Source organism: Sceloporus undulatus, chromosome 3 (genome assembly GCF_019175285.1).
Source record: "Sceloporus undulatus isolate JIND9_A2432 ecotype Alabama chromosome 3, SceUnd_v1.1, whole genome shotgun sequence".
Lineage (NCBI taxonomy): Eukaryota > Metazoa > Chordata > Lepidosauria > Squamata > Phrynosomatidae > Sceloporus > Sceloporus undulatus.
In genome coordinates, this window is record NC_056524.1 from 86779789 (window position 1) to 86800888 (window position 21100).

Sequence of the window (21100 nt, forward strand, 5' to 3'; positions counted from 1 at the left end):
CCGCCTTAGCCCCGCCCCTGTCGCCACAGCAGCGAGGGCGGGGCCCAGGTCTGGGGCTCCTATTCAAATGTAGGGCACAAAAAAATATGTCCTACATTTGAAAATTTTGTCCTACATTTGTCCCGGTTTGGAGGTCCGGACCAATGGCAACCCTAGGCACAGCACATGTCAGTTTTGGAAATTATTTTATCTGGTTATGCCTCTTACACCATAATATCCAACAAGTGATCCAATTCATATTTTCAGTAAAATATACTGTACGTCATTCAGACCTGAGAGAGAGAGAAAGGCCTGCCAGCTCCACCAGGACTGGCCTAAAGGAAGGAGAGTCCTCCCTCCAGTCCATCTGCCATGGTCCAGGCCTCAGAGGGAGAGAGGAACTGCTAGACCTGATCTTCTTCCCCACTAACATTCCCTTCTCCTTTCGTGTTGTGTCTTTTTAGATTAGAATTAACCATTTTGTAAGCCACTCTGAGAGCTTTTGTGGCTGAAGAGTGGGGTATAAATACTCCAAATAAATAAATAATTAAATTAATAAAAGCAACCATCCATCTTTGCTTTCATCTATCATGCATGGTACCTAGATTTTTAACAGTGGGTTCCTTCAAATCACACAGCTTGGGTACAGAAAATACTTCTACAGTTTGTGCCTTTTTTGTTTTGGGGTTTTGTTTTGTTTTTTGGTGGGCAGGGGTTGCTGATTGTCTGTCCAGTGCCAATCCTGGGGATGGATAAAGAAGCTCAATCACCAAAAAAATCAAAATATATTTAATTTAAAAACTGGGAACTGGAAAAAAAATGTCATTCCAATTTATCACTCCTGAAAAAACCTAAACACAAAAACTACAGGAAATTACTTTGCTGCTTGTTTCTGATAAAGTAGCAGCAAGATACAGATGGTACTGCATGTGAATTACTCTTTACATAAACATGGCAATGTTCCATATTTGCTATAAATGTTAATTGGTTTCAGGAGGATAGCTTGGCACTTGGTTAATATGCAAGCTATGAAAGCTGGTGGATTGGCAAGCAAAGCAGTGACTTTTCAATAATCTTAACCATTTTAAAAGCTTTCACTTAAGGATTCATACAATCCTAAAGATATTAAATGCAAATTGTATTCTTAATGATATTTTTAAACACTTTCACATAAGGATTCATACAATCCTGAAGATCATAAAGTCAAATCATATCCTTATTTCTCAGGTAGAAGGCCATGTCACTCACACTTAGATGCCCTGAAAGCATTTTAGCTGAACACTATGGAATACAAATAAATCGGAGAAGAACAATCCTACACTGAGGGCTATGTCAATTGACGAATTATAGCAGAATTCAACTGACACCTTACTGTGCTGGTAGAACACAAGACATGCTAAAAACATGAGAGATACACTGGAAGAACACCAGAGATGCACTGGCAGCACTGTTCTGCCAGCACAGATATGCTAGCAAGGTAGTTAAAATGGGGCAAAGTCAATGGCAGCACGGGAAGAAGCACACTTACATTGACCCTATACAGACAGCCAAAATAAAGCTTCTTTGAGTCACTTTGGAGGTATGGTGTCCTTAGGACTGGAGCATGGCTTTGGTTCAGCTTCTGGACTCTTAGGAGGCATGTATCATTTAAATAGCATATCTCCAAAGAGACCCGAAGCAGCTTTATTTTGGCAGTCTGTAACAGGCCATTGTATCCTATGCCCTTTGGCTCTCATATCCTGTTTGTAGTATTTTAGACAAGCCCTACACAAGATGCAAGAATCTTCTCTCCCACAGCAGTCAAAATGCTGTGAGAAAAAGCTGCCCCGACATCAGCAAATCTACTGCACCTGCGGCATAAATGTGATAGACTACTACCTCAGTACTCAGCACAATTACCTGGCACCAACTCTGCTCCAACCACTTGGGGTGTTGAAACACAAGTAAACAAGGGAAGGGAAGCACACTTGTTTTAATATGCAACTGCTGGGGCTGTGTTCTCTAAACTCCAGGATTATTTTTCATCTGAACTGCATTTCTCTAAGTCTTTCCCCCTATTTCCCACAGCACAGACTAGTACTGTTACATACAAACTGAGATATGCTAGCTTTCTGGATGTGTATATCTTGTCCTTGGTATTTTTCTTTGGACATGTTGGCTACAGAATTCATTTTGTCCCAGAAGCAGCAGTGTGGAAAACTGCTAGGAAGAGCACTAAAGCTCTGAAGGTTGAGGCAAAACCAAAGTAATTGTGTACAGGTTTCTTCCACTGATTAAAGGAAGTTGTTGCCTATAGATGCAGAAAGCATGCAAAGGCCGACCAGATTCAAAAGCCAGATCCCACTCAGCAAACATCAAGGGTATATTTAAACAAACCAATCCAATGGCTTAGCAGAAAACATTAAAACACTTCCATCCCTTAGAGAGGCCAATGGGTTTAAGCATCCCCTGGACAGCCACCCCATCATGTTCTGTTTTGATCAATTGTCTTCTAATGTACTGCCAGCATGGTGTAGTGAACTGAACATTGGACAACAACTCTAAAGGCCAGAGTTCAAATCCTTCCTCAGCCATGGAAACCCACTAGATGACCTTGCGCAAGCCACACTCTCTCAATCTCAGAGGAAGATGAAGGCCAACTCCCTCTGAACAAATCTTGCCAAGAAAACCTTGTGATAGGGTTGGTATAAATCAGAAATGACCTGGAGGCACACAGCAATGACAAATGTACTGTTCCTCCCATGCTTAGTGTTCAGCAAACTGTTTTTCTATCCCTTCTCTTCTCTTCAGCTGAAGGGTTACGATTGCCAAAGGAAAATTCCCAATTCAATATTCAATATTGTGTGGTTCTTATCTAGAGTCCTGGGAGATAGGGAACAGGCCTTTATTTTTTTTTAAAAAAAGAAAAGCATTTGGAGTTCCCTGTATCTTCCTAAGTTGATTTTAAAACAACACCACCAAAATGTCTCAGTTATCTGGCATGGTGACCATATTCCATCCTTGAGATCAAGGGGTATCTTTTCAACTTCACTTATCTACAATTGACAAAACAATTATTCTACGCTTAACTCTCTTTCTGTTTAAACTATCATTCTATTTTTCTATTGTATACCAAGGAGTATTTGCTGGCAAATACAGTTTTTGTCCAAACCTAATTTTCTGAAAACTCAGTGTCTGCCTTCTTTGGTGCAGCAGGGAAGCTCAGCATTAGAATTTCCATAATAGCCTGCTCTGGAAAATAGCTAAGTCACTCAGAATTTCAATTGTCATCTTAAAATAGGCTCACATTTGTCCTGTATCACCTGTGATTTAATAAAGGTTTCTAAATCTGATTTCATAGTCATGGTTTTAAATATTCTGCAAGACTTATTTGTCTAGAATATTTTCTGTCATTTCTGTACCCATTAAATATTTTTTATTCTTTAAATGTAAAAAGGAGTCACCTGACTCACAATTAAAAGTAACTGGGTAAAAAAGCTAAGCTTACCACAGTCCTACATTACCAGCAAAATGTATAAACTTGGAAAGAAGAAATAAGTAAGAATTTTCCAATGAGAACAGGGCAATTATTATTATCTATGAAAAAATATATAGGAAGAAAACCCCTTATTTGGAAGAAGTTGGGGGTTTTTTGGAACAAGACAAGAGTATGATAAGAAGTCTTACACTTTATATACAAGCTTTAGAAAATTATTCATTTGACTAAACAGATTTCGATGGATTTTGTCACTTTTCAATTAGTGTGGTGACTGTCAGTTAAGATGAAGGATGGAGAAGCCATTTCTTAAAGTCCTATATTTTAGGCTGTACTAACACCTTCAATATATCCTTTTTTCAGTTCAAAGATTAAGGTTTTCAGAAGAGGACATTTGCAAAAAATCTACCGGTAAGTCCCTTTAGGTAAGATTGTAAAAGACTTAAAGCCAGAATTTGAACACATTCCAACATAAACATGCTACCCATAGCTTTGTTTAAACAGAATAAATGAGTTCCTTCTTCTCTGCTTGCTTTTTACTGCCATTTCTAAGACAAATGTTTCATTCTTGAGCAAGGTTTCTCAGGAGGTAGAAATTGTGCAACCCTAGCTACTCTTGGATTAAACTGATTATCTGGATTTATTTCAATGTGGTTTCATGTCTGATTTTATTAGAGTGCCTTGATTACCCCTGTGGATGATCTGTGTCCAGAGAACAAAAACAGGGCAATCCTACTGTTCTTCTGGACCTTTCCACAGCTTTCAATGTCACCAGTTTGATAGGGAGACCTTTGGCTCACGGAGTCCAGATCCCCCTATCCCAAATAAAGAAGAGAAGAAGGTTCTCCCCACTGACTGAGAACAAGGACCTCCTGTGGAATTCCCAAAGAAGCTGGTCTGGCACTTAGTGTTATTAACCTTTACTATAGACACAACCTTGTGAGTTCAATCCCAGGCAAGGATCTAAGGATGACTCAGTCTTCCATCCTTTTGTAGGTTGGTAAAATGAGTACCCAGCTTGTTGGGGGCAACTAGCTTACACACTGTAAACCACGTAGGGAGTGCAGTTCACTGATAAATGGTATAGAAATGTTCTTAGTATTGCTATATTGTTATTTCAAAGCAACTACCAGAAAAAATATTTTATTCTCCCAAGGGCCACAAGGCTGTTTTTAATGGACCCAAGGCCCTCCATCAAAACATTTCTCTCCAAGTGTCTCTTGAGGGTGGAGTGCAACTTTACCAGGCCATTTTAAGTCAAGGGAAGACCCTTTTTTTGACACAAAAAATGGCCCAGAAATTCAAGCTTAAAATAACTCAAAACTGATTTCTAAGTGAATTCATGTCAGAAAAAAGCTCCTGAAATGGCCCAGAGACACCCCCAGAATGTGGTGATTGCCTTTCCCATCCCCAGAGGGCATTATGGGGCACTGTGCAGCACCTGGGGGCAAGCAAAATTCAGAAAATTTATTTTGGGGAAGACAGAGGATGCTGTCCTTGAAAGTCTCCCAAGGCCAACCCACCTTGTTTTGGAACATGCTACTCAGCATTGTTCCCTTATCTTCATCTAAGGCTGAGAGAAAATGTAACTTGCCCAAGGTCCTCTGTGGTTTTCAATGGATGAGCAGGGATTCAAACCCTGGTCTCCCAGACAACACTTCAGCCACTACACCACACTGATTCTGTCATATGTCAGGGTTGACCAGAAAGGACATAACAGCTCTAGCAATGACAAACGTCCTCTGAATAATTCTTATTAAGAAAACTTTATGACAGGGTCATTATAAGTCAGAGTGAGCTTGAAATAAAACATGTAACAACAATACTCAGCACTGTACAGTACCTCAGAACAAGAAAATATCATAAATGGCATTGCCGATTGTTTAGTTCATCTACTGGAATAGAAATTGCTGGAATAGAAATTAATGTCAAGTCTTTGTTGAATCTTACATTCTTCACAGAGTTTGTCTCTCAACAAATATTGGGGAGGCTCAAATGCCCCATTAGTGTTATCTCTTTCCTTTTTGAAGATTTGGTCATCTGTTCTAGAAAGGCATGATCCAAACTTCCATTCTGGCTTGGAGAGCTATAGCAGACCCAAACAACTGTTATATTCCACACCTTTAATTTTCACCTGAATGCTCTCAACTTAGTTTTCATCCTTTATGCCATGGATCTGTTCACAGATGTAGACATCCAGGACATAAAATTCTTCTCCTTTCCTGTTTGGCCTATTCCTTTGGAATAGGGTATACTCCTCTATTACTTATATTCTAGTCATGTGATTTATCTCACCAGGTTTCAGTGATATCTATTAAGTCACGTTCTGTGCCTTTCTGTACTAAGAGTTCAACTTCATCTTGTTTACTTGCCATGCTTTGTGCATTAGTGTAGAGACATCTGAAATTATGGTCTTTATCTTCAGCTGTTTCCTTATTGTATTCTTCCTCTCGTTGTTGGCCGCTTATATTATGGGTCCAATTCCTCCTGAATCATTCATGCTTTTGTCCCCAAAACAATGGGACTTGGTATCCATGGATTCGCTATCAATGGATTTGAGCAACCGCAAACTGAAATAAAGAAACTTTTTTAAAAAAAATTTAATCTGCAATGCCCAGGGTGAGAGGTGGGCCCATGGCAATACTGGAGGCTGCTGCATTAAGACCCAGGTAAACTGATGCTTCCTTTCCCCCAAGGAAGGCGATCCCACCAAAAAGCCACAGTCAGAACTTCTCTTCCTCACTCATTCCCAACTTCACATCACAAAGCCACTTCCAAAATTTAAACTCCTGCCTCATTCTCTTTCCCACCCTCTCCACAAGGAAGCCTCTGCCAAAATTTAAACTGCCTCACCTCATTTCCCATTTTTTTTACAAGGAAGCTTCTGCCAGAGTTTACTGCTATCCCACTTTCTCACAAGGAAATCTCTTCCAGAATTTAAACATTTTTCCTGCCAATATACCTCCCTGCCCCACTCCGTCTGTTGTTCTTCCCTGAGGTAGATCAGTAGCAAAAGGATTTAAGATCTGGCAGAGACTTTGTGATGGGAAGATTGAAAAGGTGGGAAACAAAGTCAGGAAAAGGCTTAAATTCTGACTGGGCTCCAATTCACACTGCAGAAATAACCTTGTTTGACACTGCTTTAACTGCCCTGGCTCAATGCTAAGGAATGCCTGGAACTGTAGTTTTGTGAGACATTTAGCCTTCTATGTCAGAGAGCTCTGGTACCACTATAAACTACAATTCCCAGAATTCCATAGCACTGAGCCAGGGCAGTTAAAGTGATGTCAAGATGGATTATTTCTGCAATGTGGATTGGAGCAGAGTGTTCGTGACTGGAAGGTGGGAAACAGTGCAAGAAGAATGCTTTTTTGGTGTCTAGATATTGTTGCCCAAGTAATTTTAAATATTAAATACTGACTTGAGCACCTGTAATTTTTGATATCTACAGGGAATTCTGGAACCAAACCTCCATAGATACTGAGGGTCCCATGTAATTGGTGTTTCCCGTTCTTGCCAACAGTTGTGAGGTACAGTCTGTCTCTTGCCAGAAGTCCTCACTCATGAAATTCCATGGTCCAAGAAGCCATTTTTCCCCCAACAACACTATCTGAGGAGCCAGTTGTTCACTTCCAGTTTTCTTCCCAGCCCTTCTCCTTCAGCTGGAAGGAGTGATGAAATCACAACTTGTTCCCCAAGCTTCTTCAGCTTCATGTTCAGAGTTTCATAATCCCTTGATATATATCAAAGTCTTTGTCTTGTGGTATCATTAGTTTCCATGTGGAGCAAGAAGGAAAGGATAATAGTTGGCAGGCTTAATGAGTCTTATCATTTTAGCTTGCATCCTTACTCCAAGGCAATAATAAACCTCTCAAGACATATTGTCTGGCCTCCACACCACTACATCTGTTCCTCTCAAGAGGAAATCATGTATACCTACCACTAATTTTTTGTTCTCTGGAAACTGACAGGAGCTCTTCCATCAGTACCACTCTGCAAAGTAACTTTTTGCCCTGAGGATTGAGGTTATTCTACCTCCTCTTACCTCCTGCCTCCATTATCAGTCAAGAGGAGAGCTCAGAATTGGTGACAGCACATCTTCTGACAATTCATGTTCTGACAATTCTGTTTCTGTGCATTACATTCCTCCAATTGTATGTGCCTCCTGCATTTGAGACCTGTTTTCCTTCCTAGAGACATTGTATGTGGGCTTGCTTTTTACGAGAATCTTCTCTACTGTGTTCAAAAAAGTTTCATCTTCTCTGACAAGCTGCAGTGTTGATCCATTTGCTGGTGGACCTTTTCTTCCAGCAGGGTAACTTGATGTACTTACTGGATGTATAGCCCTGCACATCCCCAGGCAAGAAGACAAACATAGCACAGCTCCTGCAGCTAACTGCAGGAATTCCCTCCTCACCCGTGATCAACTGTCCTATGGATGTAGTGGCACAGCACTCTAGGCTTCCCGCTCAAACACTTTTGCAAAAATGTCTGTTTGCCTTGTTCTGATCACTGAGCTACTGTTTGCCCAGCTTATTCTAACTCTTCCAGTACATCTACACACAAAATGCATGTTTGCTTTTTCCTGTTTTTCTATAAGCAATTAAGTGTTTCCTCTTTCCACTCATCCTTGTACCACCACCACCACCCCCTGCCAAAGTAATGACCTCTCCCTGTAGCAGTGACTCTGCCAGCAGTGACCTTGTCCTCTCAGGAGTCTCAGCTATGTAGCCCAATCTAGCAGCTAGGGAAGCCTGTTAGAAGCTTCCAGCTTCATTCTCACTCCTGGAAAGACACCCTCTCAAACAGCAGCAGCAACAGCAGCAACAGCAAATAAGCATAGTCAGTTCCTTAAAACACTACGATTTCTGTCAGTGACACCCAAAAGATTTTCATCTTTTGTCTAACGACTTGACCTGAAAAAATTCTGAAATGAACTCAGCACAATGAAGACAAAAGAAACAGAATGTATTTAAATTACAAATAAAATTATTTGTATTTTTGCATAATTCTCCTGAATTCTGAAGTCTCCGTGTATAATTTGCCTTCCAATAGCTGGTGTGCCTGTATGGTCAACTTGCTACTTTTTACTCTTTTCCTACACCTCATAATGTTCTTCAAATTCCTTCTTGGCCCACTTTAATGAAAACTCAACAAACCCTATATCAGCCCCTATATCAGGAGAATGGCAGGGTATAAATAAATAATATAGAATAATAATAATTAACATTAATGGAAAAATATTCTGCTGTAAAGCAGAAAAGTGACCAGGTACATGTTGGGTAACAAAACATCAAAGTATACAATACTGCTGAACATGTATTAGAAGTTGCAGAGCATTTCATTTTTTAAACATATGCCATTCTCAGAATTTAGGAAGAGAGATTCAAACCCCATTCACATACATTATATTTTGCAAGTAGTAATACAGTATTTCAGGCAATACATGCCACATTAGTTAGGCTTGTGGAGATGTTTTTCCCCATGTTTGTAACCACTTTAACTTTCAGTTATTATTTCAGAGAATGTGCTTTTCAATACCTTTAGTGGCATGAGATTATTATGTACTTCCAAATAACTTCACAGCATAAAGGAATCCTCCAAACTAGAGTGGGACAAAAATATTCTTTGCTTCTTGTTTCAGCAGGGAGTGGGCATAAGACTTGTAGTGGCTTTTCAGTCTGTTTTGAGCAGTTTAAGCAAGCACCCGTTTTCATGACATTGCAGACAACACCACTACATTTGTCAAGTTAATGTCAGGCACTTGAAAAATCTAGTCCGAGTTAGACAACAAGTATATAAAACTGTAAATTAATATTGAAAAGGTCTATGTTTATATTCTTTATCTGTAATTTGGGGACAGAACAGATACGGATGACTGTTTTACTCATATCTTCCTTTTTTTAAAGCCACTGAAATAAAGGAAAACCTGGCTTACTTCACTGTACATTGGATTCAAAGTGCCCTTTTAAAACCTCGCATATATGCTGTGCAGCTTCTCATTTTGTTTTAAAACAGTAGGCTGCCATTGTAAATCAGAAACTGTTGAAAACAGCTTATTGAGTGTCTTTTGGATGTTGTTAGAATGAAGCCTCCTCTTAAAATAAGGCTGTAGCCATGGAGTTTATGATGCAGATCTCTGGAAGACTGTGGGCTGGTTTAAATATAATCATTGTTTGCCAGTTTGGACAAAACAGCAAGTGTGCAGAGCAAACAGAAATTGATGTCCCAATCAGTCCAGTATAGCAGTAATTTAATTCAAGTTTTTATTTACAGAGTTTCAGCACTAATTGAAGACATAGGCAGGATACATAACGTCCAAAAAGGACGGTCTCCCGGTGCCTTGCTTTGCTACGCGAGGGAGGGAGCCATGGCGGACAAATAGCGGGTTCTTTCTGCAGTGCGATTATGACACCGCATGTGCCAATGGCGAACATGCGGCCTCATAATGGCACTGTGACATGTGGACGCTAAGCGTCCATCACTTCCAAATGACGGCACCCTTATGTACAGGGCGCCGCCATTTTAACGCCCTCGTCACGTGCGAGGGGCGAGCCGTGTCTGGAAGCACCGCCCCTCGCATGTAACGATGGCACCCCATAGGGCCCGTCTGTAAAGCACCTTAGTAATCTTTTGCAGAACTTGCAGTATTTTACTTACCTTATGCCTGCACTTAAGTACAACTCCATAGGCCCCTAAATCAAAATCACAAAAGAAGAAACAGAATATTAGCCACCAGAATACTAGAAAACATTTCTATATTTGTTCTATTGATCATTTAGGTTAAATGCTAGAATACTGTTTCAAATACTGAAAATTATCTAGTGGATTTTAAAAGTATTTTGACATTTGTTTTGTCTCTTAATTTAGTTACTCTATATTTGCATGTCTGCATTTCCCCAATAAGATGCAAAATTTTGAAAGTAGTAAAGCATATTTCTGTGTGCATGCAGAAATGTATACTGTATGTGGCTTTTAGTGATGTTGCAATAATTAAAAATAATCAAAATTCCATGAAAGCTACTTATTTTGAAGGCTTGTAGCATAAAACTATGGAAATGATACTATGTTTAAGAGTAATGAATGAAAATCCATCACAATTAGAAAATTTTTGTTTACAAAATTTGAGATTGCCTCTGGACTCCTCATGATTAGAGCAACCAGACCTGGCCTTTTCTCCAGCTCCAAACTCAGTAGGGAAGGCAGAGGTTCCTTCTGACCAGAGACAGAGGTCCAAAACACACTATAGAAACAATCCACTGAGGCTGCTTTAACTGCCCTGGCTCAATGCTAGGGAATTCTGGGAACTGTAGTTCTGTGAGACATTTAGCTTTCTCTGTCAAAGAGCTCTGGTGCCACAATAAACTATAATTCCCAGGATTCCCTAGCACCAAGCCAGAGCAGTTAAAGCAGTTTCAAACTGGATTATTTCTGCAGTGTGTTTAAAACCAGTCTCAGAGATCCCTAGAAACCAGTGAGATATCTTCTTTTTAAAAAATTCTCAAACACTAGAAAGAAGCCCTGCACTTGAAAATCTCCTCAGAAGGAAGGGGGGCTCTTAACATTAAAATCTGTCTGACCAGTGGCAAGGACCATTATGAACCTCTCCTTAGTACACTGTGAAGTTCAGAGATGGGCACCAAAAAAGCAGACAGAAGAGTGAAACAATTAATTGAAATACATTAAATTGTTTAAGGGAAAAACTTCCCTGAAATATAGTCCTTTTCATCTTAAATTCATATCATCATGCGCTATCATACTATAATACTGTAATACCACATGGACCATTTCCTTCAAACAATCACTGTTAACATGATGCTTGGCTATGTTTCTAGACGAGCAGCTACTAATTACTATCAAATACAATGTGGATCTTCTCCTCCTCAGTAGATTCTCTGTGGCAAACAATATGACGAGAAAAAAAGTGCAGAAGATATATGCTATTGGGAAGGAAAAATGAGGGCAAATGTCTAGCTTTGTGTGTCCCTGAATGTCTAGCATTGTGTGTCCCCAAATGTCTAGCATTGTGTGTACTTCCAAATCTTCTGGAGACTTATGGCAACCCCATTAATTTCACAGGGTTTTCTTATGCAAGGAATACTCAAAGGTGGTTTTGCCAATTCCTTTCTCTGAAAGCACTTGACATTTGTTAGTGGACTCCCATTCAATACTAACCAGCGATGGCCCTGCCTCACTTCTAAGATTAGATGTTATCTGGTGCCTGTAAGGCAATGACTTAAAATTTCAGACAAGCAAGTAGAAACAAAGTTTAGGCAATCAAAGAAAAGAAGGACAAATATTATCAAGGTAATGTATGGATGGAAAATATATGAGTCCTAGGTATGAATTATTGTCATTATCTCACTAACTGGAATGTTAGAAATCTAGGTGTTAAAGAAAAAATTCACTGGGAGGGCATAATTATTTAGGGAATCAGTTCTTTCATTTTTGTCCGCTTGTAGCTGTACTCCTGCAGATCAAGATTTATAAAAGGAAGACAATGCCATTTGAAAATACCTTCTCAAACATGAAGAGGGAAAATAGACTGTCCCAATAAAATAACCCGGAAACAGTCTTAGACACATATGCTACACATCAGACAAACTTCTCATCAGCACTTCCCTTCTAATCTCCTCATTCATGTAGCCCCCAAATTAAATTTGGTTAAAGATATATGCTTACCTTCACCTACAACCCCAAGGATCTCAAATTTATTCATCACATTACCAATGTTAGGAATCTTCATGAAGACAAATTCCTCATGGGACTACAATCACACAACATGGCATAGAAAGGATGTGAAGACTTTACTGTAGGTTTTTGATAGAAGAAATCTGTATCTGTTGACTATATTTTCTTATGTTCAAACATTAACTTTGTTGGAGATTCCTGCAAATGAAAAAAATGCAATTGGTACTAATTTAACCTGCTTCACAATATTCTTATTAAAATAGGACCATAGCACAGTCTTCATAATTACAATTGACCAATAATTACCTCACATTCAACAATCTGTATGAGTAAGACCATCAACAAGGACAGGCACATAGAGAAAAATAATTCTGACAAAGTATGATCCCAGCAAAGTTTTGATGTAGTTAATTCCAAAGTTTCACACTCAAAGCACCTAAAACAGATACATATTATTCTATTATTAATGCAAATACATAGTTACAATCCAGAAAGCTCCTTTAAAAGTGACACTCATTTTTCTTTCCTCAGAGGAGATTTCCACCGATGAGCCTACACTTAGAAGGCATTCTGTCAGAGAGAAGTCCAAAGGCCCACAGCATGTTGAAAGCTTGCCAAGCCAAGAAACTGCTGCCCTTGTGATGAGTATCCCAAATATTTCAAAAGTAAATCACAGTTCTAAAGAAGCTATTACATAAATGTCATGTTAGACATAAAGATTCCCAATATACCCAATCTTTCCAACAAAATACCTTACCTACTACTTCTAATAGTTTCAAATCATAGAATTTAAGGTCACTAAATACAGACGGAAAGAATTAATCCAATTGGAAAATACATATTTTAGTCATAAAACCAAGAGTAGGAAAGAACTTTGAAATCTATATGAACAGCAAAACAACTACTCAACTAAACTGTCTGGGAAACATGGATATTTTTTTAACATTTCATTGCACTAAGAATGGAGCTGTTCATGGGAAATAAGCCTTCAGGATAGGAATCTAAATCATTCAATAACTACATGTCTACAGATCAATAAGCTGGACTGCTAAATTCTTCATCTCTAGAACCATGATGCTGCATCTCTATTTGGAGTGTTTGCAAAAGGAACACAAATATCTGTTGCTAATCAATCAAGAATGTTAAATTCAGATATGACTTTAAAGAACAGCTATTTTTACCTAGTACTGAATATACTCATGTATAAGCCTAGAGATTTTAGTCGAAAAATTGACCCCAAAATTCTGAGTCAATTTATCTATGAGTCAATGTAAGTACTATAATTTAACTCCCCTGGTGAAAGACAAGACTGTAAACTGTCCTGGAAGTACTGACCCCCCCCCGCCCCCTCCCTCCTTTGGTTTGAGCTAAACAGTTATGCCTGCTGGAATTTTTAAGTTCTTCATCACTGTTTTCCTTTGCTTCATCCTTTACAGCAGGGGTAGGCAACCTGTGGCCCGCGGGCCGGATCCGGCCCGGCGAGGCCTTGGGACCGGCCCCAGCCCGGTCCTGCTGCCAATTGACGCCGGGGCCTTTGGGGGGCAATTGTCTATAGAAGCCTCAGAAACATGTATTTATATTAACATTTTTTTAAAAATCAGCAATTTTTTCCGTGTGTCCTCCATTTGAAAATTTTGTCCTACATTTGTCCCGGGATATTTATATATTTAAATTTTTTAAAAATTATTTAATTACTTATTTTTTGGCTTTGGCCCGCGAGTTGTCTGAGGGACAGCAACCCGGCCCCCGGCTCAAAAAGATTGCCTACCCCTGCTTTAGAGCCTTTGTTGCATGCCCCTAAGTTTTACCCTCGATTTATCCACAAGTCATATCAAAATCCATAATCTTGGCCCCAAAATGTGTCCTCAACATATATGTGAGGTCAACTTATAGTAGAGTATATATGATATATTATAGCTGAAATCATTTGAAGACAGAATAATTTCCTACTCAAGGGCTTAGGTGCAAAATAGATCGGCATAAAAAACTGGCTTCTGGGTATCTTGGGGGTGTGAATGCAGGCTTACAAGACACCTGGAAGACAGCTTCAAGCTGGGCAGCCACCCACACATGAGCCAGCTTCCAGGCGCTCTGGCAGTGCAGCGTTTATATGCTGCATGCTGCTGGAGCACCTTAAAGTCAGCTTCCTGCCACGGTGGGGTGGAAAAGCTGGCTTTTTGCCAGTGCAATAAGGAGCGGCTATTTGCCGCTCCTTTTTTGGTCAGCAAAAAGTGAATTGGGGCTTCAGTGTGCGGTTGTCATGGCCCCAATCCAGCTTTGTTAGACTTGCTTTGTCCCTTAGTTAGAAAGAGCTACTGCTCCCTTGCATATCATCATGAAGAATCACTCTCCGAAAGCCTAACTCCCTGGTAGCAACTTTTAAAATTAAGAAAACATTGGAAAAACCTGGCAGTATGTTCATTTTCAGCACCAAAAACCAGAATGAAAATCAATTTCACATAACAGAGGCCAGCTGTTATATTGTCTTTCATCAGTTAACAAAATATTGCTCCCATTTAATTAACAATTGTTCATAATAAAGTTTCTCAAAGATTTTTGTTTCATTTCCATCGGGTGCATCTTGGGGGAAAATCCCTTTAAAGTCAAAATATACCACAGAGACTCTTACAAATTACACTCTTCCCACTGAAACTTTTTTCTTTTCCTGTCCAAACTAGAGATGACAAATGCATTCACCATGCATCATAGCATTCTCACACAAATCCACTTAAGCCTATTGACTCTGAAAGACCTGACCACACTTAACTAGTTTGAACTGGCGACAGTTCATTACAGTACTATCTCACCAGATGTAAAACTATCAATATGGAGAAGCATGTGCAGAAATTCACTCCAGCAATGGATTTTTCCTCCTCTTCCCAGGGATCCGAAAAGCCACTCCTGAGAGTGAAGGCATTCTACGGAATGGCATGCAAGGTGGCAAGAAGGGTAAATGGGGGGGGGGGAGTTGAAAATGGGGAAACTTTCCTTGTTACAGAGCTGTATGTTGACCCAAGCTAATTAAATGAAGAAAAGTTGTATTTCACATGAAGAAGAATTGCTCTTTCAATAGGAATGAAACACTTGTCCAAAGATACTCTCCTCTGTAGAGTGTAGTGAAGCAGTAAGACTGAAAAAGTTGATGAATGTATTCTCATTGTCCTACTTTGTACAATCTACTTGACTGGGAAGAAAACGCTGTTCACGATGCTCATTAACACTGGCAGTGGTTTGTTTGAAGGTTATTCAGTATGCATTCCCTTATGAGACCCTTGTATTCACTTTTCCTTTGCTATCTCAATAAGATAGCAAAGAAGATAATTTGTACAGAATTCTTGCAAAATGAGCAAGTTATGGGGTGACTACTTCCCATCAAGCTCTTTAAAATGTTATACAGAAGATTCGAGAATCCCACTGAATGGTGTGAGTTGTGGTGCACAGGCACCTCCCATCCACAGAAACAATTTCTTTATCCAAACATATAGTTTGAACTGAAGGTCAATGCAGCATAACAAGAAAAAGTAGCAGTCAGAACAAGAAGGTGGGGTTCAACAAGAATTGTGAGGAGTTTACTTTCAAGAAAGTGGCAATATGATTATAAAAGAAGTATTACAAATTGAAATAACTAAAATAGCTTGTAAAAGTAGGCTTGATAATAGGCTTATAAAAGTGGTTTCTAAATTACTAATATTAGAGAAAGCAAACTGGAAAAACATAGCAAGTTTACACTGTGGAAAAATACCACCTACACACTACTATACATTATTTATAATTGTTTGTTCATTGAATAAAGTGAGACACAAAATTAAATACAATTTATTGGACCACCTGCTGTTCATGTACAAATTTACAAACAGAACCAAAGATGGCTGTTGATAAGAAATCATTTTGTAACTTGAAATTTAATAAATTAGTGAGAAAAAATATGGAACACCATAAAGTTCCATTGATTGATATGCTTATATTACTTTTAACACTCTCCCTAAACTGAAAATCAACTCAAACTATTTGCTATGAAATTAAGACTTTAAAATAAAATTTTAAAAAGGATAAAAGCAGCCACAATTTTTAAGACAAACTAGTACTGAAGGACATTCACATTTGTAAGCAGTAAGACACATTTTGCTTAGTCTTCTCCATAGACTTGTGTAAAGAAGCCATCAGCACTGGATGAAAGAAATTATATAAGTAGCCAGGAAGGAAGGAAGAAATACAATATCTGATTTGTGAAAAAGAGCTAAAATAACAGATTAAAAGATAAATGGGTTTGAAAAGCAGCACACTGGCCACGCTTTCAATCTGCTTTGAATCCCACAGCTACCTTGAATCCCATTTTGAGAGAAAAACGGGATATAAATTCAATGAATGAATAAATAAATAAAATTTGTTATATGTACAACTATCACTAAAAAAACATTACTGCAAGGAAACCCTTTGTCCACTATCTTTTGTTCAATGACTGACAGCATGCTAATAAATTCAACAGTATGGCTACATGAAATGGAGAGGAAAGAATAACTTGCTTTTCTGGGGAAAATAAACAGCAGGTGCTGGCACCCACCATGAACTGGGTGGGCTATCTATGACCTAGATGAAAACTGCTGGGCAAGCACTTGTGAGCTTGCTGAGATACTTTTCTTCCTTCTCTGTTCGTATGGATCCCTTTCCTCTCTTGAAAAAAAGCTTGATGCCATCCCTCAAACACCCAACACCCAGTGTTGAAAGCCTTTTAAGTATGGCATCACCAAAGTCCATATCAAGACTGAACCATTCTCTAACAACTATCCTGGCCTGAATTCAATTGAATAAGCAATTTCTTATTTTCAGCACTAGTATGGTATTTAATATGCAATTACCTAAGCAGGTTTTTTTTCATTTGTACAAGCATCTGCACTTGCACTAGCACTATCTAAAGTAAAACTGCACCAGCAAAGATTTTTATTCCAATAGCACTGATTTGGATTTAGATGCCTGAGTACTAAAAGCAAACCATCTAAGCTCTATATTGAAGACTTCTAACAGACAAGACAGTTGTCTAACCCTAAGGAGACGGTATGTGCACACAAATGTATGTGTGCATGCATGAGTGTGTGTGTACTGGACAGAATGGTGCCACCGTGGTGTTCCACATGCAGCACACAGAAAGAGCAAGAAGTACTTCCACCAGTTCCCAAGAAATGTCTATTAGTGTTATATTGCTGTATCGCTTTTGGTTTCTTCAAGTGCTTCTCTTTCTGCTAGTAAGTATGTACAGGATTAAGCTGTTAAACAGACACTGCTCCTCATCATAATGTTTTCAGTTTAGCAAATCCATAAGAAGACCTTACCTGCTGTGTCACCAACTCCTAGTAAAATTCAGGGAAATGTGTGAAGAAAGTGATACATTGAACAGGCACCTCAGCTAACCTGGCTGCAATATATATTTGAACAGCTATACTGAAATAAGGATTTTGTTAAGATGAAATGTGTTTTTGTTTTCTTCTTCTTCTGTGTAACTGTGCAAAGCTTCTTAAGGCAACCTTTAATTATGACACTTCTGTGTAAACGAGAAGCAAAATATGCTTATGCGCATCAAAACATTTTAAAAAAGAGTAACTTGTTTAAAGAATTTACATTTGAAAAGCAGTCTTATATTTGAGCCTATGCTAGCTGTATAAATAAAAATATATAATTTAAGTATAAAACCAGGGGTAGGCAACCCTTTTGAGCCGGGGGCTGGGTTGCTGTCCCTCAGACAACTGGGGGGCCGAAGCCTAAAAAATAAATAATTAAATAATTTTTAAAAAATTAAATAAATAAATAAACCGGGACAAATGTAGGACAAAATTTTCAAATGGAGGGCACTTATCACAGATAGGCTTCGCAAGATTTGTTCAGAGGTTTGCCTTTGTCCTCCTCTCCACAGTTGTAGTCCAGTGCTCACACCTCTACAAAATACTGGCTCCCAGCTTGTATCTAGTATGACTTTTAAACATGCACAAAGACACAGAACTGCTCATCATTATAGGAATAGAAGAAGAGAGAGCACACAAATGTTTAGTTTTTAATCTTAATAGATTAGTATTATTGTACCTAACTGCTACTAAACCTGCTGCCCCCCTCCGCAAACCATTTGTTTACTCATTTGGAAGCACAGTTTGTAACTCCTCATAGATTACTTCAGAAGATTATATATATATTTTTAAGAAACTTGTTTTGCTAAAATCCTTCATTTACTACCAACCAGACTTCTTTCCTCTACTCTTCACATCATAATTCCTTTGAGAAGTAAATCAAAGACTTAAGAAAACACACAACATTGATCATGGTTTCAGTGGATAAATGGATAAAATAAAAAATAATTAAAGAGGGAGAGAGAGCTTCAATTCATGGATACTCCAGTAATAAACAAGGTATTCCAGGAAAGAAGATTTGGTTTCTTCTGCTGCTGTGTTTTTGTTGTAACAAGTCCTGTCTTAAGCTATATCTGCTCTGCAAAAATGCAGTTTGATACCACTTTAACTGTCATGGGTTCATTCTATGGAATCCTGGAATGTGTAGTTTGCAAGGGCATCAAAGCTCTCTTACGGAGAAAGTTAAATATCTCACAAAACTACAAATCCCAGAATCCCATATCATTGAGTCATGGCAGCTAAGGTAGTGTCAAACTGCATTATTTCTGCAGTGCAAATTGTGTCCTCGACAAGAAAGAGTATGCCTGTTACAGACTGCCAAAATAAAGCTGCTTTGGGTCTCTTTGGAGGTATGCTGTTTAAATGATGCATGCATCCTAAGAATCCGAAAGCTGCACCAAAGCTGCACACCAGTGCTTAGGAATGGAGTGTGGGTTTGGCGCGACCTCCGGACTTTTAGGACCCATGCATCATTTAAACTGAATACCTCCAAAGAGACCCGAAGCAGCTTTATTTTGGCAGTCTGTAACAGACCTATATAACCATGATAACAATAGCGATGATAGTAATTCATTGTTCTAGTCCTGTGGGAAAGTTGGATTTCCATTTCTGAAACACTAGCCACACTTCAGTACCAATTAATTCTTTGTCATGTTTAACTATGCAAGTAAGCAGTCTTAATAAAATAACCAAGTATACTGGCCAAACCCAACTTTATAAGAAAAGCAACATTTGCAAATAATTAAGAAATGTCCAATTAATAAGTCACACATCTCATCTAGTCTGTAAAACAGGGGTCAGCAAAGTGTGAACCTCCAGGTATTGTGGGACTCCAAATCCTATCAGCCCTAGCCAGTATAGCAATGTAGTTCAAAAACAGCTGTAAGGCCACATATTGCCCCCCACCTGCTTTGAAGTCATAAAAAACACCAATGTGATCAGATTGTTATTTGCCATTACCCATTTTTAATCATTCTTTGCCCTAGTTGCTACTGCAGAAGGGCTTACACTTACTGCACAAATTTTCTACCATTCCATTTTTCAAGCATCTCTCTCACTTACACAATCTAATCTACTCCACTCTTACATTATGATTACTGTATCAAATATTTCAAGCTCTCCAAATCAAACCTGGTTTTCTGAGAGTAGAAAAAGTGCAATTGCTATTTTTGAAAACTCTATTACATGGACACTACCCTCCCACAGAAGATTATAATTTGTGAATTTGTTCAGAAGCATAACATTCCAGATTCCTCTCCTCCAGCTTTCCATAGATGGAAGTTGAAGTGATCTTTGTGCTGTCGCCAATAAAATCTGAAGTACTGTTAACATATGAGTAACTGTAACCATATGTTCTTGTCTCTCTAGCCCTTTTACATATCTGAAAAAAGTCAAAGGATCCAAATGGATTTGATGCAGCACAGAACTTGTTATTGTGTGCCTTCAAGTCTTTTTTAATTTATGGCAACCCTAAGGAATACCTATCACAGGGGTTTTATGGCAAGATTGGTCAGACGGGGTTGCCATTGCCTTCCTCTGAGGCTGAGAAAGTGTGATTTGCCCAAGGTCACTGAGTGAGTATCCATGTTCAAGGGGGGATTAAACCCTGATCTCCAGAATCCTAGTCTATGCTGGCTCTCCTACTACAGAACTACATTACAGCAAATGAACACAGAATAACAAATAGTTTTCATAACAATTAGTATAATTAATGAAGATGAAGGAAAGCCCCAAACACTTGATGAGTGACATGTAAGCTAGGTTTCATGACTCTATTAACTACATATAAGTAGCTCAGTAACATATTTGGCTTATATCTTCCAGACAAAAGTGGAAACAGGTAAAACTAACAAGAGTAAGAGAGGAAGTCATGACAGAGCAAGACCTGCCTGCTGCCACCAGTCATCAATTACTACTGATTTTATTTGGGAAATGCACAGTCCTGAATTTTACTGCATGTATACGTACATTAATAAAGAGATTTGTTCTGTACACTAGTAGTGATTCAATCAGCTGATGGAATATTCCAATGTAATAAAACCTACAACAGTTCAGTCATATCAAATTAACATACATTTATACATTATATACATTCATTAATAACTGTTGTAACCAATCTTGGGTAACTAAAACAAACTATCATTTCTCCTGTTGATTTTATTGAGCCTAATCAGGGTTCAGTCTGGGTTGTCATAGATGTGACAATTCATCATCACTGTTAGTTTGCACTTAGTTAATCAAATAGTGACTCAAGAGTCCTCTTCTGCAAGTCATTCTCCAATACAGTTCCAATCCTTTAAAGAAATATTTTTAAAAGCCTATTAAGATACGTCCAGCACAGTGCTTCTTGAATTCTTATTAAAAACTGAGAAAGCACTGTCACACTATAAACTTTAAGCAAAAAGTTCAGCTGCTGATTTTATTTATTGAAACAATACACTGACTTTGCAGAAACTCAATACTCTATAAACTCATGTATAAATCTAGAAATTTTACTCAAAAAAGTGACCTAAAAATCTGAGTCAATTTATCCATGGGTCAATGTAACTACGGTACTTTAACT

At 38.6% G+C, this 21100-nt stretch overlaps 1 protein-coding gene across 7 annotated transcripts in view; it reads right to left on the minus strand.

Annotated features, from left to right (window-relative positions):
• CDKL5 (cyclin dependent kinase like 5) overlaps nt 1-21100 on the minus strand; it is an 80899-nt gene that overhangs the window by 47778 nt on the left and 12021 nt on the right. For 5 of the 7 annotated variants that reach the window (XM_042456542.1, XM_042456545.1, XM_042456546.1 and 2 more), the window contains exons 2-4: nt 12452-12581; nt 12137-12343; nt 10115-10149 (exon numbers count right to left, since the gene is read on the minus strand). In XM_042456542.1, coding sequence (XP_042312476.1) covers nt 10115-10149; nt 12137-12200 — 99 coding nt within the window. In that variant the 5' untranslated portion in view covers nt 12201-12343; nt 12452-12581. The remainder of the gene's footprint in view (nt 1-10114; nt 10150-12136; nt 12344-12451; nt 12582-21100) is intronic. The other 2 variants (XM_042456548.1, XM_042456543.1) reach the window with 1 other exon arrangement.